The sequence below is a fragment of the Impatiens glandulifera genome, chromosome 1, assembly GCF_907164915.1.
Source record: "Impatiens glandulifera chromosome 1, dImpGla2.1, whole genome shotgun sequence".
NCBI lineage: Eukaryota > Viridiplantae > Streptophyta > Magnoliopsida > Ericales > Balsaminaceae > Impatiens > Impatiens glandulifera.
The window spans coordinates 69,782,663-69,801,007 of NC_061862.1; the positions used below are offsets into that span (position 1 = coordinate 69,782,663).

At 28.6% G+C, this 18,345-nt stretch overlaps 2 protein-coding genes and 1 long non-coding RNA gene across 4 annotated transcripts; all 3 read left to right on the top strand.

Moving 5' to 3' along the window:
- The first annotated feature begins 988 nt into the window (after positions 1 to 988).
- Positions 989 to 2,735, top strand: LOC124921368 (50S ribosomal protein L7/L12-like). 2 transcript variants are annotated; one of them, XM_047462019.1, is made up of 2 exons: positions 989 to 1,693; positions 2,430 to 2,735. In XM_047462019.1, exon 1 carries the CDS (start codon positions 1,132 to 1,134, stop codon positions 1,687 to 1,689), a length of 558 nt encoding a protein of 185 aa, XP_047317975.1. In that variant the 5' UTR covers positions 989 to 1,131; the 3' UTR covers positions 1,690 to 1,693; positions 2,430 to 2,735. The 2 variants fall into 2 exon arrangements, with proteins under 2 accessions (XP_047317975.1, XP_047317976.1); XM_047462020.1 differs by having other exon boundaries at positions 2,439 to 2,735.
- Positions 2,736 to 4,672: 1,937 nt separating this feature from the next.
- Positions 4,673 to 10,422, top strand: LOC124921369 (3-epi-6-deoxocathasterone 23-monooxygenase CYP90C1). The gene is made up of 8 exons (XM_047462021.1): positions 4,673 to 4,934; positions 5,748 to 6,072; positions 6,211 to 6,636; positions 8,574 to 8,663; positions 8,734 to 8,812; positions 8,880 to 8,986; positions 9,143 to 9,276; positions 10,165 to 10,422. The coding sequence occupies exons 1-8, from the start codon at positions 4,711 to 4,713 to the stop codon at positions 10,253 to 10,255; spliced, it is 1,476 nt and encodes a 491-aa protein (XP_047317977.1). The 5' UTR covers positions 4,673 to 4,710; the 3' UTR covers positions 10,256 to 10,422.
- Positions 10,423 to 17,864: 7,442 nt separating this feature from the next.
- Positions 17,865 to 18,116, top strand: LOC124922447. The gene is made up of 2 exons (XR_007097814.1): positions 17,865 to 17,954; positions 18,047 to 18,116. It is a non-coding gene; the product is annotated as an uncharacterized LOC124922447 (long non-coding RNA).
- Positions 18,117 to 18,345: the final 229 nt, after the last annotated feature.

The window sequence follows — 18,345 nt, forward strand, 5'->3', positions numbered from 1 at the left end:
ATTCTTCTTTGACACCTACTATAGGGATCAGAGGTATTTCAACTTGGATTCAATTTTTAGTGTAAAGAGATTAATGGGATAAATTGAGTTGGAGTTATTGAGGAAAGGGGATATTTTTGTGTATCTAATGTACCTCGGTACTAATAGTGTGTAGCCTACTCTACCGTAAGAATCAAGCTCTATCATAAGTTAGGCAAGAAGCAAGCGAAGCGATTGTTGGTTTCAAAGAAAGATCGAAAACTCTTGGTTACAAGTCTGACATTGCAATGGGTGGGACATTGTCCAAAGCTAGAGTGCGAGCTATTTTAATCATTTTTTTTTTCATATCGAATTAAACAAAAATTAGGTTGAGTCAGTTTTTTTAAAATAAATTTTAAATTTTATCAAATTAGGTAGTTATAATTTATATATATAACTATATATTACAATTGTATAGAATTTATTATATATTTGATTGATTTAATAATATTTTGAATAATTTTAAATAAATTTTCATATTAAACAAAAAGATCTAAATCATGTATAAAAACTATTTTAAAATATAATTTATATGGATAATTTAAATGGGAGAGGATTTACTGTATCCAAATATGAGTCACAGTATGTACCACTCTTCAAATTGAGGGAATAAATGGGGAATTCGAATAAATGAGTCTCCAATGATGTATCCTCAAATGTATCATATTTCAAACTCAGTTTATTTATACATAAAATGTGAATGTGGACCAGAATGATCATACATGATAAATTCTTAACAAAATAAATGTAACAATAATTTTTGGCAAGTCCAATTCACTTGCATTTATCATATCACATAGCTAGTCATAATATATCCATTTTAATTTAAAAAAAAAAAATTCAAATCCTTTAAAAAAATGGACTTTGTTAAAATGACCTTTTTTTCTGGCCCATTAAGAAGAACGGGCTTTCTGGAATACAACCCGCTATAGTATAGAAGAACGGGTTGGGTGAAGATCGGCCCATGATAAAACCCATCATCTTTCTGGTCGTCTCCACCAGCGCCGGCGAAGAAGTGCAGATCGATCTTCCTCGGTTCTTCTTATCCAGATCGCGACAACTCCCCAGCATGATCGGGAATCCTAATAAGGAATCACAGATCACCGTTTAACTATGGGATTCTCTCGATTCATGATGTCTCACTCTCTCTCGCGCATTTTATCCAACACTTATCGGACCACTCGATATGTATCTCCATCATCAAGACCAGGTTTTTCTAGATTCACATCATCCGCTCACGCCCCTCCTTCAACAAGGGTTTCTTCCGTCGTCGACGAAATCTCCGTCCTCACTCTACTTGAAGTAGCCGATTTAACCGAGTTGTTAAGGAAGAAACTCTCCATTGATGAGATGCCCGTGATGGCGGTGATGATGCCGGGAATGGGATTCGGCGGCGTAAAAGGTGGGGCAAAAGGAGGTGCAGCTGCAAAAGGGGAGGAGAAGGCGGTGGAAAAGACTGCTTTTGATTTGAAACTTGAAGGTGGGTATGATGCAGGTGTAAAGATCAAGATTATCAAGGAAGTGAGAGCGTGTACAGCTTTGGGACTGAAGGAGGCTAAAGATTTGGTGGAGAAAGCGCCTACACTTTTGAAGAAGGGAGTGACAAAGGAAGAGGCAGAGACTATTATTGCAAAGATGAAGGAAATTGGTGCAAAAGTAACAATGGAATAATGAGGTATCAACTTTTCTGATTCCAATATCATTGCAAGATGATAGTTTTACTTGTCTTTTCAAGGTTTAGTATATCATCAATAGGGTTGTAGTAGAACTGTGAGAACAGATGATCTTGCATTTAAGATACTTCCACTAGTTGCAATTTCTAACTGATGATTGGTAAATTACATAATTTGAGTATCAATAATGTCTAATCATATTGAACCATCAACAATGTGTGAAATTTGACAAATGTGTATTTAGATTAGAAACAATATTTTTTGAGTACTTGGTATGAAGTTGATTTGATAGAATGTGGAACTGATATTGTGAAATTACTTGCATAAGTTTATAGTAGAACCATTTGGTTTGAACATTAAGACAACAACATTATTAGCAAATACCTAAGTTTAAGTGTTACATTAAATTAGCAATATATCATGTCTTACTGCTACACTTTATTATCCTCCTCCATATCTTCTTCCTGTTGAACTTACAATTTGTCAATTCTAATTCAAGCCAAGAATTCTTATTTTGATCCTCATCATATTTTTCACTTGATGGATGTTGTTATATATATGCCCTTATGATTAAAAACTGTAAATTTATAAACTTTTCATGAACAGAGAAGAAACAGGGAAGAGATTAAACTCACATTTGCCTCATTGTGTTTTGATTTCAATAATATAATTAGGTTCTAATTTCTAAACCTAACAGTATTTTTTTTCTTTGATTTCCGTTTATTCCCGGGTGGCTAGCATGTTCAGAGCATTCTTAGTAGGTATCGAACCTGACACCTGGTGGATTACCTGAGTAAAATTTACAGCAAACAAATTAGGAAGAATCAAATATAAATAGTTATCTAATTAGCTAATAAAATTGCAATTCTGGAAATCTTGGAAATCAGTTTCCTTTGAATTTCTTTAGCTAGCCAACTATGTGGCTGACTCATTGAGTCCTCTACACATATCTTTTAACATTCTCCCTCAAACAAGATAAAGGGCATCACAGGATGTAGTCCATGATCCCTGAGTTTATTGAATGATGAATGGTTTCATTCTAGCTATGTTTTCTAGAATATTTTCGCAACTATTTATTGTGTTGAGTTCCATGTCTCACTCACTATGTATATTCTGTATTTCTGTTTGGTTGCTTGAGTGTGCCTATTTGACAGTCAATTTTCCTCGAGTTTAAAGAGCCTAAAACAGTACCTTTCTTGTCGCCGCGAAACCTAACTTTCATTCTCTCTAATCTCAAGAGACCATCAACTTGAGATGTAGAGCATAAGTAGAGTTTTTGAAAGACCTTAAATTATTTGTCATCTTATTCCCATTAATAAGAACGGTGACTTATCTCTTCGTTAATTCTACAACATGCATTTCATATGTAAGTAACTCCAAGTATTTGGGTCATTCCCATGACCCGTTACACTTACACCTATTTGAATAATCACCTGCATATTTAATCAAAACATCGACTTATGTGTTCTACTTATAAGATGGGTCGCTTAATCAAGATATTTAGAAGAACAGCATGTTCACAATATTTATGTCTCATTAATCTTGTAACTATGGAATATTTAGCTATGAAACTTATAATGCAGAAGAGGCTCTCTATTTGTAATCACATGTTACAGTTGTCATAATACTAATTTGATGATTTCAATTTAGAGTATATAAAAGGAACAAGATTTTCATCTTTTTTATATTAATGTATAACTTAATGAAATTGACTTTATTATATAATTGGATTGTCCAAATTAAATATTTCAAGTCCATTGGGCACCCTACCCTGCCTTTTGAACCCGATCCCCTCCCCTCGGACTTGACCCGTATGTATCAACTTCTCCGGCAACCGAGAAAATGACATGATTTTCAAATCTTCCAAACCCGCTATGCATGCGCTCACCCTATCGGAAATTGATCGAAACTGCTCATTATAATCTTTCATAGTGTAGATTTTTCTTTAGAGTTTATTTTCTACAACAATAGCACACACCCGGTGAAATTTTTTTCATGTTTTAGATAATATTTTATAACTTACCATTTTTATAAAGATTTTCCAACGCAACATTTGGTATAGCTAAAACAATGACTTATTAATGCAACTTCTAATTTTCTCTCCTCTTCAATTTTGACTCAAACTTTTGGTCATTTTCAATTCTACCCATTTTTTTATAATTTTTATAAATTTGCCTTTGTTCCTTACTTTTCCTTTAGATAAACATATAGATTGGTTGATCTTAGTTTTTTTTTTTTTTTTTTTTCAAGTTTTTTTTTTAAATTTGTCTATATATCATCAGTATCATTTTAATTATCAATTTACTTAGATGTCAATAAAAATATCAAAATATTTTAATTTTATTAAATTTTAAATATATATTTTAAATAATTTATCTTAAATAAATTTCAAAGAACATTTTTTTTATAAAAAAGATTTAACAAACTTTTGAATGATCAAAGTCAAACGCGACTTTTATTTAACTTTTTTTTTAAATAAAAAAGATAAAATAAATTAAAAGGTAATGATAAGGATAATATTTAAAGAAAAAGTCATGTCCTATTAAAGAATTGCCTTATTTTGAATTTATCTTATCAAATTAGGTTTATATAAATAATCTTTACTAATTGATTCATTTATTATACAAATTTAAAAAGAGGATTGTAGTAATATAATAAGATAAACACAATATGAGTTTGTTTGATATTGAATATTTTTTTCAATAACATGCATGAAACACAATCATTTAAAAACAACCCATGAACAAACAAGTCCTTATAATAAATTAGAAAATGACACATTTAACAAATAATAATAATAAATTTGACACACGTAAGGGAATTGAAACGTAAAGAGTGGGGTAAAGGGCAGAAACAATGAAAAATGTGCAGAGTTAAATATCCCCATTAAATGATACTGTCTTCTATCTTCTCCACATCGAATTCATACAATCTTTGAAACCCTTTTTCTCTCTTCTTCTTCCTAAACAAATACAATAAGGCTTTTCAGTTTTTGAGTTTTGACTTTGTGAGAGAAACCATGGAGTGGGTGATCATCATGAGTGTGATTCTTCCTTTGAGTTTGTTTGTTTTGTTAATGAAAAAACTTATAAAGGAGAAAGAAGATGATAGGAAGCTGAAAATCAATGGAGGTAATATCCCAAAGGGAAGTTCTGGTTGGCCTCTAATTGGAGAAACACTTGATTTCATTGCTTCTGGTTATTCTTCCAAGCCTGTTAGCTTCATGGAAAAACGCAAATCAATGTAATTCTCTCTTCTCTTCTCTTCTCTTCTCTTCTCCTTTTCTTCAATATTCTATATTTATTTTCAAATAATCTGATGAGATAACCCATACCCATATCATGAATCATCATATCACTCTTTCTCTAGGTTATATATGTATATATATGATGTCATATTTTCAAGGCTAATTAGCTTATCTAGGAAGAAGATGGATGAGGTAAAGTCGTCATAGGATAAGTTTTAAGTAGCAAATTGATGTAGACCGCCAAAAGGTTTAAAAAAAAATTATTTTTTTATTTTAACTTACTAATGAAAATATTTTTTATTAAAAAATAATTATTTTTCTCAAAATCAATACTGTGAAAATACTATTTATTTTAGATTTTTTTCTTATTATTAACCTAATTACATAAATAGTTTTAATTAATTATGATGGTTGGGAAAAAACAATCAAGACTCATAAGTCATAGGCCCAAAATTTAATTATTATTTTTTAAAATGGTATAAATTAGTTATTTGACTTTTTTTTTTTTTCCAGAGAAATTTGTTTCTTTTTTTGTTATTTACTATAAAATGAAATTAACACTATCTCCTTATCTCCTCACTCACTGGATAATAAATTTTATTTTTAGGAGGAAAGTAAATAAAGAAATATATATAAGGGTTTGTTTGATCTTGGGTTTTGAGAATTTTTTTTTCTCTCAAAAAATAGATTGTTTAGAATTTGTATAGGATTAAATATCTTTGTGAATTTAAAATTTAATATAAAAATAAAATATTGTATAAAAATGTAAAGTTTGATCTAATGATGTGGTTAAACTTTGAATAATTAAGGTATGGGAATGTGTTTAAAACACATATACTAGGAAGACCGATGATAGTTTCAACTGATCCAGAAGTGAACAAGGTTATTCTACAGAATCAAGGACATATATTCATTCCTTATTACCCAAAATCAATAACTGAATTACTTGGAAAATCTTCGATTCTACAAATGAATGGACCACTTCAAAGGAAACTCCACGCCATCATCGGCGGTTTCCTCCGTTCTCCACAGCTTAAAGCACGAATCACTCGCTCCATTGAAGATTCCCTCAAGCTTTCTCTCTCTACCTGGCTTCACAAATCCCCTGTTTTCGTCCAACAAGAAACCAAACAGGTTCTTATCTTTCTTTCATTACTATAATGTATATTTAAGTGGGCCCAACTAGATTTCCTTTTTTATTTATGGGTTTTTTTTTCAATTTAGTGGGTTAGTTTTCAAATTAATCATTTTTTATATCTTTTTGTTATATAGACAACATTTGAAGTGTTGGTGAAAGTGTTAATGAGTGTAGAATCAAAAGATCCAGACATGGAATTGTTAAAAAGAGAGTACGAAGAGTTCATCAAAGGATTAATTTGTTTTCCTATTAAATTTCCCGGGACAAGGCTATACAAATCTCTCAAGGCTAAGGAGAGATTATTGAAGATTGTTACGAGAATTGTGAAGGAAAGAAAGGCGAAAATAACAACAATATTAGATCATGATAAAGGGTTACCAAATGACGCTATCGATGTTTTGTTGGGAGACAAGGGTGAAGCCAACGAGCGTTTGCCCTTGGATTTTATAAGCGGGAACATTATCGAGATGATGATCCCGGGTGAAGACTCCGTGCCCATGGTGATGACTCTAGCCGTCAAATTTCTTAGCGATTGTCCTAACGCCCTATCTCGAATGCAAGTAAGATTGCTTAATTTTGTTGTCTTTATTTTTTTTTAAGAGTTTTAAAATTTGGATGAACTAAATTTAAAATGTTTGAACATCAAATAAGTGTTATTGCATTTGATTTTAGGTTATTAGTAAGGTGGAATGATAAAAAGTAAATAATAAAAATAAAAATAGGAAAATGAATTTAAATTTAAAATTTACCCCATCTGTTTGATCTTTTTAATCCAATGGATGGGAGACTTTCTGCAAAGTTGTCAGAATGTGGGGTATTTTTGACTTTTTTTTTTATAATTATTTTAAAAATAAAAAAATAAAAAATAGATAAAATGAAATTATTCGTTTGAAGTCATTTTCGAACGGACAAAAGAAGTTACCACCGCACGAGTGTGGTGGGGGTGAGAGAAGGTCCAGTCTCTAATAGCCGTCCGATTAAAAATATTGAATGACTGTCAGACGGCGGACCTCACAGCACACTACTCTCTGTACCACTTAATTCTTGTCCTGTCAACATCTTAAACATAATTAATTTGCTTTTATTATTTCTTCATTTGGGTTTTAAAATTTTTAAATAATTTTTATTCGAATATTTCTTCAGATAGATAGGATAATCTTATTAATATATTTAGATGTAACGGAGCGGAAATTAGATGGGATAAATAGTGTCGGAATAATGTGACAAGAACTTGAACTCTTATTAAATTTAAGTTTAATCATTAGTTGTCATATTATTTTTTACGTTATTGATATCAAATTTTCGTTTTATATAATTTAAATGTTTATATTTATTTTTTTACCACAAAATTCAACTTTGTTAGATTTAAAGGGGGTAAAAAACAAAATGTATGGTATAAGTTATAATGCCCCTCTAAATAAAGTATAATATGAAAGAAGAAAAAAAGTGTTCTTTTTTCACCTTGAGTAAATCAGAAAGTAGTCAAAGCAAAAAGCAAGCTGACATCTTTTTTAAAAATAATAGTTTATTTAGAAGTTTAGAGGTTGTTTGATTGGACATTATTTCTAAATAATTAGTTGTCTCATCAATATTATTTTTTCAATCATATCAATTAAATCATTAATTAAAATTAAAATGATAAAACACATTCATTTGGTTTTTTTTTACCTTATTTGATTAATCAATGCCTACATAATTATTCATGTCATATGTCATGATTATATGGTGTTAAAATTTCATTTGAAATCTCATTTTTGTAAGAGCACATGATTAATCTATTTCTTTATTATATTCATCCAATAAAAGATGGTTTTATAAGATTCTTAAGATTTTTTTTTATGAAATATAATAAACTAACACTATCCTACCATATAGTGATCATGATTCATGACCCCAGGCTGATAACTATCATAAATTACAACTTTAATTTTTGAACACAGATTTTGAATTTATTTATTTTTAAAAGGCGATGTCATTGAATTGCTTAAAATTATTTGATAATCAACAAAGCTTCCACTAAAACATGGGTTGTTTGCAAACTTTGAATGCCTTTATTGTAGAAAAAGAAGAAGAAGAAAGAACAATAGATAATTGTATAAATAGTAGTTATAATTAAAAAAAATACATGTTTTATTTTGTTACAGAATTTTATTCAATGTATCTAGGCAATATCTTTAAAGATGCTTGATGTTGTAGGACCAACTATTCATGTTTACGTGTCTTTTTGGATATCTTAAACATATTATCAATTTATCATAATATGGATAATGTTTACAAATTGCGTGATTCAAAAAAATATTTTTATATAAAAAATACAAGAATAGTATAACTTATTTTATTTTATAATGAACATTTTACCATATTCATGACAATTGGGTAGTATTTGCATTTCCTATCTCTAACTATCTATCTAACACTCATTATGATAAAAAGTCATTGAAATTTATTTTTTTTGAAAATTTTATTAAGTGTATATATTGACTCTTCTTGTGTATAGGAGGAGAATATGAATCTAAAGAGGCGTAAGTGTGAATCAGGCGAAGATTATCTATGGACGGATTATATGTCTTTGTCATTTACTCAAAACGTAAGTATTCTAGAATCTAAAGATTTCGAAAATAAAACTCGTATAACTTTATATGTTATTTGTTTATTAGGTGATAAATGAAACACTTAGGATGGCAAATATAATCAATGCAGTTTGGAGGAAGGCTCTAAAAGATGTTGAGATCAAAGGTTATTTCACATTTTCTACTATTTATTCCCATTTTTGTAAGAGAATTAATTGATAAACAAATTGCAGGCTATATAATACCAAGAGATTGGTGTGTGTTGGCATCCTTTAGTTCAGTTCATATGGATGAAGAAATATATGAAAACCCATATCAGTTTGATCCTTTCAGATGGGAGGTCAGTAAAACTTCTTCATATAAGTCTTGTTATGGATCAATTCTTTTTTGAAAACCCGAAGTCGAAGTAGGGGTTATAACTGTTTCGAAATAATGTAAGATAAACTAGCTCTTTTTAACTTGTGACAATCTTTTTTGGTATGATATTCTGAAACAGAAGGAAGGAGGTAACTTGAATAGTAGCAATATTGCATTTACACCATTTGGTGGTGGGCAGAGACTATGCCCAGGATTAGAACTTTCAAGGCTTGAAATTTCCATATTTCTTCACCATCTTGTCACAACATACAGGTAAAATTCAACAATATTATTATTATACTTCTTGCTTGATTTGCCCATACCTTTTTTAATGTAGGCCATGATTCTCAATTATTTTTCTTCTACTTTTTTGTGATAATCTTTAAAAAGAGAGATGGGAAATGAAAATCCATTCATTTGCACATGTTCCAACTTACAACTTATTTTAATAATAAAAGGATAATAAGTATTTAGTTCCCATGATATTATTCTCCAATTAAAAAAAAGGTTTTATTTTGTTTCAAATATAATTGACTTACTCTTATACAGCTACTCGGTTAAAACTCGACTTGAGTTTGACTAAGTTCGAGTCGAGCTCGAATCGACTCGTTTATTATTCGTCGAGCTTTTTCGAGCTTTATAATAAATAATATATTTTTATTTATTTTAATATTAAAACCTAAAATTTAAAATAAATATTTTTTCTTCCCTATTTAAAAATTTAATTTTAATTCAAGTTTATCGAGTTTAGCGAGTTTGAAAGTTATAGTCGAGCTCGAGCTCACAAATTTATAAATTCGTTCGAGTTCGAGTCGAGCTAAAAAATATTTCAACGAGTCGAGCTTAAGCCGGTTTGACTAATTTATGGCCCTTTTTAAGTCATTCTTAGCCCTTTTAAGTCATTCTTGAGCCATCATCTTTTCACTTATTTCATGTCAATCAAAGTATAAAATACACTTTAAGAGCTTGTTTGATATTGGGTTATTTGAAAAAAAAAATATATTGTTTGATTAAAACATATATTGATTGAGTTTTCAATCTTACTTTTTTTGAAAGTCATTCATGGTGCAACCAATCAATCATTGACAATTTTTAGAAGTTTTATTGTTACAATTAGTCCATTTTATTTATGTAAGGATTTCAATTTTGGTACGTACACAGATGGGTGGCTGATGAGGATGTTATAGTTAACTTTCCAACAGTGAAGATGAAGAAGAAATTGCCCATCAAAGTCATGCCAGTTTGCATCTAACAGTGATCTATCTATCTATCCATGTGCATTGGATTGATAACATGATAATGTAATCAATTAGTTTTCTTCTTAATGGAGTTAGTTCACTTGTCACCATCAACAATCCTTTTGATTCTAAAGTTGGATTTCTTTTATGGGAATATGGGACCCAAACTCTTCTTCTTATAATGTATATAGATTACAAATTTACAAGTTTCAATTATTTTGGTTAGGTGCTGGTTAATTTTGTTCAAATGGTTTGCCATGTGCGCTTTGGGACCCCGGATGGTGGGGGTGGGTTCGGTCTTGTACCGATTTTTGAGCAATTATTGATGAGCCAATATCGCTATCAATTTTCGACTCGAATTCATAAAATTGTTTGATTAAACTATGCAAAATAGGAGGGACCATTTTTTAAAATTGGAAGATAAAATTATTACAATGTTTTTGGTTCCTTTCTTCTCTCACTTCTATGATTAGAATTTAGAGAGACAACTGGAATGGTCCTTTAATAAATATACTTTTCAATATATAATTAGATTAGATAATTATAAGTAAAACTTATGCACATTTTACATATTTTTCATATTAACCTTTTAGTTTTTTAAGTCATAATTGGCTTCAAAACATCATAAACAATCTCAAAAGCTAAGAAGAAGTAATATTTAAGCCAGATGACATTGCAATTCATTAGGTTTTGGTGTCCACTTTGACATAAACAATATACACTGATAATTAGAAATTGAATAATTAAGTGAATTAGTTTATAAACTTTGATGATCGTGACAATGTGAATATCACTAATAATTTGATGATTGAGACACTTTGAATAACATAATAGAGTTGATATTAACCAAAGTTATGATATTTATTGTGATAAGTTCATCAAAAAAGTTTAGCGCAAGTAAAAAGCATTGGATTCTACTCAAATAAGTTGAATAGTGAATTTGGACTAATCTTGCTAATTTTCTAATTTATTTATTTAAGGTGATAATTTATTTCTATCTTCTTTCTTGACATATTTTTGGATATAATGAACTAACAATATATTTTTTAAAATTTTAATAAGTTAAAATATTGATTTAACACTTAAAATTTTACGAAGTCTAACGAATTTGGTTTTTGGTAAGCGTTTAACTAATTTAAACTTTTACAATTTTAAATTAATGATTTTTAAAAATTTTAATTTACAAGTTTTTAAATTATTTCGATTTTATAATTTTATAATAATAAAGTTAAATTATATATACATATTCAATTTTGAATAATATTAGTTATAGATTTATACTCGTTTATTAATTTTAAAATTATAACTATTTCTTTTTAAAAAACGATTTAACACAATTTCATTAAAAAACTCAAAACTGGGATGGGTTAATAATCAAAACTAGACAAACCCTAGTTTTGATTTTAAGATGACAAACAAAAGACTCAAAAGTTTTTGAATGGTGTCAGTCAAATCACATTACAAAACACGGATTAAAATAAATAAAGACTACTATCTAGTTATTCTAACTTATGTTATCTTCATATCCGCCTTTTGACCATATTGCCTTCTTCAACGTCTCAATCTTCTCGCGTTCTACATGAAAGGAGATTGAACTAAAACAAATTATGATGTCTGTCTGCTCTTATTATTTAATCTTCCTCTATATGAACTCGTACTAATATAATAAAATGTATTATTTTTTAGGATTTTAGGGTTTTTATCACTATTTTTCTCTGTTTCAGTTTTTCGTGTTTAAGGATCAACAACCTTAGTTTCTTCTTTGTTTGTATCCTCTGTTGTACATTTACTTTCATCTTCTGCATCTTTCTCTTTCTTACCTTTAGTTTTATATTTTTCAAAATCTTCAATTTCATTAATTTCTTCATTATCTGATTCTACATATTGTTTTCTTCCTCTACATCATTACTTTCTTCATTCTCTGATTTTTCCTTGATTTCTTCCTCTATATATTTTCCTTGCTATTTTTTTTAACTTCCCCACAATATGCTCTTTGATCCTTGATTCGTCCGTTTCATTTTTTTGTATTTCTTCATCTTGGGCTTTAGGATTCTATGCTTTTCCTAAATTGCTTTTACATATTTAGTGCTAACATATTGAAAAGAATTATAAAAAACACACGTGTCTGGTCTCCATTCATATGAGATTTCCATTACTGTAGACTTTCATTTCCTATCAACTATTGTCATGTTTTTTGGCAGCGTACTTCGAGGATGCACTTCAATGCTCATTCTGGCAAAAGTAAGTTGTTCTCCTCTTTCTGTAATTGGGTCCATATATAATAATTTCCCCAATAAACTTGTAAAGTGACTTAGAACTTCTGCATTGTACACATTTTTCTTCCACTTCAATTGACAGTTTAAATTCAAAAGGAGAAGTGAGTACCTTCACTTTTGTTATAGCATCGCCCAAATAAAATTTTCTTTTATAAGCATGATCATCTTTTTCTTTCTTGCATATAACTGTTTTTTAGTGTCACTTGTTTAATATTATTTTTTAAATTAATTTTATATATAAATAACTTATATTCTTTCAAAGTTTATTCTTTCAAAGTTTATTCTTTCAACTTTCGATTTTATTAATTTAGGTATTTGTACATAATATAGTTAATCTATCGATTTTAATTATTTATTAATTATTAGGATATATTAGGGGCTACAAATGAGCAAAATCGAGCTCAACCTCACTTAAGTTCGAGCTCGGCTTAATTCAGTTTTGTTTAGTTCGGTTTGAACTCGAACTCGACTATTTGTCTATTAGCTCAACTCAACAACCTTGAATTAAAATTAAGTTTAAAGCTGAAGTTTGGATTTTTTTTAAATAAGACAGTTATAGATGAGATTAGATGAGTTTGGAGTTTGCGGGCTGGAGAGGGGATTAGATAAACATGGTTATAGAGGGAATCAGATGAGGATGGAAGTAGAGGGGAATATTTTGAAATAGGGTCATTAGGCTATTACAATGTAATAGGTATTAAGGTTTTAGAATAGAGAAATAGGACCATGAATATTATTGTACATAATCCACATAGACTATGATTATACTTTAGAGATGTGAGATAAAATTTGAAAAAGAGTTTTATTTTAAATTTTTAAGTTTTGATATTATTTTATTTTAATTATATATTGTTTCACTGAACTCTACAAATTATCGAACAAATATTATATGAAATGGAACTCATATCGAATATTAAATAAGTTGTCTTGAGCTCGGCTAGAAGTGATCAAAATCAAGCTAAGTCAAGTTTCTAGACTAATTTGTATCATAAGATATAAGGACACTTGACTTTCATGGAAGGACTATTATGAGTTTGTAATGGGCTCATAAAGCTCAATAATTAATTAGTAGTATGGAAGATCCATCAATATGTTTACAATTTATAAATGAATATGACTAAGATATCACCATTAATATATATTTAGTCAATAGAAAATATTTACATGATTCAAAATTTGGTTCAACAAATTCAAATATTCCTTATACTTCAACAAATAATGGATCATAAGTCCCAATTGTTTTGAAAAACATGTTTAAATATTGTCCAGGATTATTAAAAAAACTAAAATTAAAAATTCTATATCAAAAATAAATTGTCAGTCCATTAACAAGTGGCCCATTAATCCAAAGATTGGACCGAACTATTAGGCGGCCTACTACATTTACAGCTATTAGTAAATTCTCAATGAATTTAATCTAAATTTTTACGTGTCAAGTAACCCATTTTTATTTTTATTTTTTGTTTTTTACTAATACAATAGGATCTTCAATTTTATACAATTTGATGTTTATAAAATATATTGATAAAAAAAATTTGTAATTACATTTTTACAAGTTTAATATCATCGTGAATTTTTACAAAAATAAAAATAAGAATATTTTTTATACTATCTAATATATATTACAGATTTTATATTTATTTTTCTCTAAAAAAAAAAAAAAGATTGTGATGAGAGGATTGTGATAATTTAAAAAAAAAATTATAATCTAATTGTCTCTCTCAGAATTTATTATTCTATATATCTAGATGTATTGATTGATACAAATGACCGTGAAAACTTAGACGGTAAGTCACTTAAATAGAATCTAGATTGACGGCAAGTGAAACTACCGTTAGTTTTTTCTTTTTCAAGGCAGGCAGGCAAGCAATTATGAAAGGCACGTGTATTCGCATTTCATCGGGCCCATCAAGCCCACTAACAATTGTTCTTTTGTTCCAATAGCCACGTGTACGGTGTACGGTCAGTATCTGGCTAACCCTAAATACTTTTCTTTTTTTGTATTTAATTATTTTTTAAAATTATTAAAATGATAAAGTTAAGTATTTTAATTATTTGAGTTAAATTATTAATATTTTTTTTATTAATAACTAAACAATTTGATTATTAAAAAGATAAATGATGTAATAATGAACAATTATAAAAAAATCTAAATAATTATGCATTATGCAGGCCTAATTGTTATGTAGTGTTAGTGGATTATTCAACTTGATTATAATTATGATTCAAACGGTAATTAATGTTCACCAAAGCTTCAACAACCTTTTTATAATTTTGCTAAAATAACAAATATATTTGACAAAGTCATACCAAATATTTTCTGTTCAAATTTTATAAAAGTTATTTTCAATTTAATTTAATAATTTTATCCATAAAGATTATTAATCCATCCACCTTCCAATGAATTGAGTATTAGCCAGATTTTCTAAAAAAAAATAGGTTATGACTTCGTTGTCATAACCAAATTGGTTGGTCATTCAATGACTAAAATCACAATTATTGCGTCTTATTTTTGTCAAATTTTGATAAAAATCACAACAAAATTCATCTAATAAAATGTTATCATTTGGCCCAAATTTTTTTTATCTCTTATATTTAAAACTCAATTTTAGCATTATTTATAATTTAAAAAATAAATAAAATATACCAAAATTCTTAATTTTTCGAGATCTATAAATAAATACCACTCTTGCTATATTTCGAAGCACAAAAAAATCACAATTTTCTCCATTTTTTACTAATTACTCTCCTTTATTTACAATTATCCATAATTAATACTAAATTATTATGGATAACTACAACAATAATCTATAAAACATTATTATGTATAAAAATTAGAAATTAAATATTATTATTATATTTAAAATTATTTATTATTTTTTTAATTTAAAAAAATATATTTTTTAATTCCTTCTCAAGATTTTTTTTTGTTATGGATAAATATCATGACGAAAATCTTGTCATAAAGCTCTTTTCATTATCATGACTATGATCATGACCAAAAAATTAGTTATTGAGATCATCCTTATCCATGACCAAAAAATGGATCATAATCATAGCCATGATCATGAAAAGAGCTCTATGACCAAGATTTTGGTCATTGCGTTTATTCATGACCAACAAAATCTTGATCATGAATTAAAAAATATTATTTTTATTTTTAAATTAAAAAAATAATAAATAATTTTTAAATATAATAATAATATTTAATTATGGATAATTTTTTTAAAATAATAATAATTTAGTATTGATTATGGATAATTGTAAATAAAGGAGGATAATTAGTGAAAATTGAGAAAATGGTGATTTTTTTTTGTGCTCCGAAATATAGCAAGAGTAGTCTCTATTTATAGATCTCGAAAAATTATGAATTTTGATATATATTTTTTTTAAATTATAAATAATATTAAAATCGGATTTTAAAGATAAGAGATAAAAAAATTTTGGACAACCAAATGCTGACAAATGACAACATTTGATTGGATGACCTTGGTTGTGATTTTTGTCATAATTTGACAAAAATAAAGACCCAAGAACATGGTTTTGATTTTGGTCATGGAATAATCAAACATTTGGTCATGGTAAATTGACAAAATCAACCATAACCAACCTCATGACCCATTTTTTTTTTTCATGGATAAGGATGGTCTAATAGGGATGCTCTAAGTCATTGTTTGGTTTTGACTTATTAAAATAACTCAAAAAAATTAAACATTACTTCACTCTCCTCATATTTATCAAATCAATTAATTCATAACTAAAATATTAAGCCCTTATTCTCTTTAAGTTTTAAAAAAATTTAAACAAAATCAATTTTTCAATAAAAAACATTTCAACAATCACATCACTCATTTCATTAACAAAAATACAAAAATATTATTTATTTTAAATTATTATTTTTATTTTATTTATATATCAATACCATTTTTTTTTTATCAAAAATAATCATCACCCTTCAAAATCATCAACAATTATTATTTTTTTCTCCTTATATGTTTTTAAAAAACCTCAATCCGAACAATGCCTAAAATACACTATGGTCTTGTTCTCTTTGGATTATTTTAAAACTCACACAAAATCAAATTTTCAATCAGTCACTTCATAACAATCTCATCATTCATTTCATTAACCAAAATACTAAAATAATCTCTATTTTAAATTATTATTTTTTATTTTATTTATATATCAATACTTTTTAGTCTTTTTATCAAAAATAAGTATCGCCTACTCAAAATCATCAATAATCATTAATTTTTTTTCCTCTAGGTTTTTTAAAACCTCAATCTGAACGAGGTTTATATTTTAAATTATTATTTTTTATTTTATTTATATATATAAATAATTTTAAACAAAAAAAACATCCTTATTTTTCAAAATAATAATCAATGATTATTTTTTTCGACGGTAACATTAGGTCCTCAACTGAACGAGACTCAATATTTAAGACATGGTATGGTATGAAAATTGTGAATTAGAGTTTGATTCACACTTAAAAACGTTTTAAGTTAAATAAGATCTATTATATTGTTAAATTAAAAAAAAAATTGTCTAATAAATTAATATTTAATTTATGTTAAAAACGTTTTAAATTAGAGTAGGCTAGTAAATATTAAAAATTAAATATAAAAAAAATTATTCGTTAATTTATAAAAATTATTAAATTGTATGAAGTATAAACTGTTGTTATTAACGGGAGGAAAATTAGTGGGTCCGGTTCTTATTTCGGTTCTTATTTTGGGAAATTTGAGGAAATGACCCCAAAAAGGGGGCTAATAGCCGATGGTGCGGGCCACTAATTTTTATAGCGCTGGTGACCCCCAAATTTTTTAATGACCATTTTACCCATGCGTCACGCACCCTCCAGATGCGTGACGCACCCTGAACCCTATAAAGACTTAATTTTTTTTTCATTTTCGTTTCATTTTCTCTCTCATCCATTCTTCCCTTTCTTCTCCGCCCGCCGTGAACCCTAATGGTGGCGGAGAAGACTTTCTCTCTTTTTCATCGCTGAAGAACCGATCGAAGAGGCACCGTGGACCATTCCACCATATTCAATGGCCTATAGCTGCGAAGAACTTCCAACGGCGAACGACGACGACCGAAGATAAAATTTCCACTATATTCGTTTATATTTTGTGTTGATTTCGTTTACATATGATTGTTTGTGTTGATTTCCTTTACATATGATTGTTTGTGTTGATTTCTTTTACAGAACATCATTGATTCGCCCTGATTCGTTGAATGCAGGTTGGTTGGTTGGATGCGTCACGCAGGGTGCGTCACGCAGGGTGCGTCACGCAGGGTGCGTCACGCAGGGTGCGTCACGCAGGAATCTTGAATCTTTGTGGTTGTTCAGGAGCCGATCATAGAACTGATTAATGGAAATCCTAAGGCTGGCTGGAAAGCGGACATGAATCCTAAATTTTATAATTTCACAGTGAGTTTTATGGGCTTAGTTTAGATTGTGCTTTATTTGCCAACTCAATTTATGAATGTATTCCTTTCTAATCATGTCAACTATCATTTTAGGTTAGCCAATTTAAGCGTCTTCTTGGTGTGAAACCTACACCTGCACATGCTTTTAGGGGAATTCCAATTGTTGTTCATCCAAGAACTTCAGATTTGCCAGCTGAATTTGATGCTAGAACAGCTTGGCCTCAATGTCACACAATTGGAAGAATTCTTGGTAGTTCACTTATATTGTCTTTTTACCAAATTATGTTTTTCTTTTCTATAAGCATTCATTCTAATGTTTCTCTTGTCTCAATTGTGGTGATAACTGCTGCACTGTTCCAATATAAAGATCAGGTAATGAGAAACACTACTTA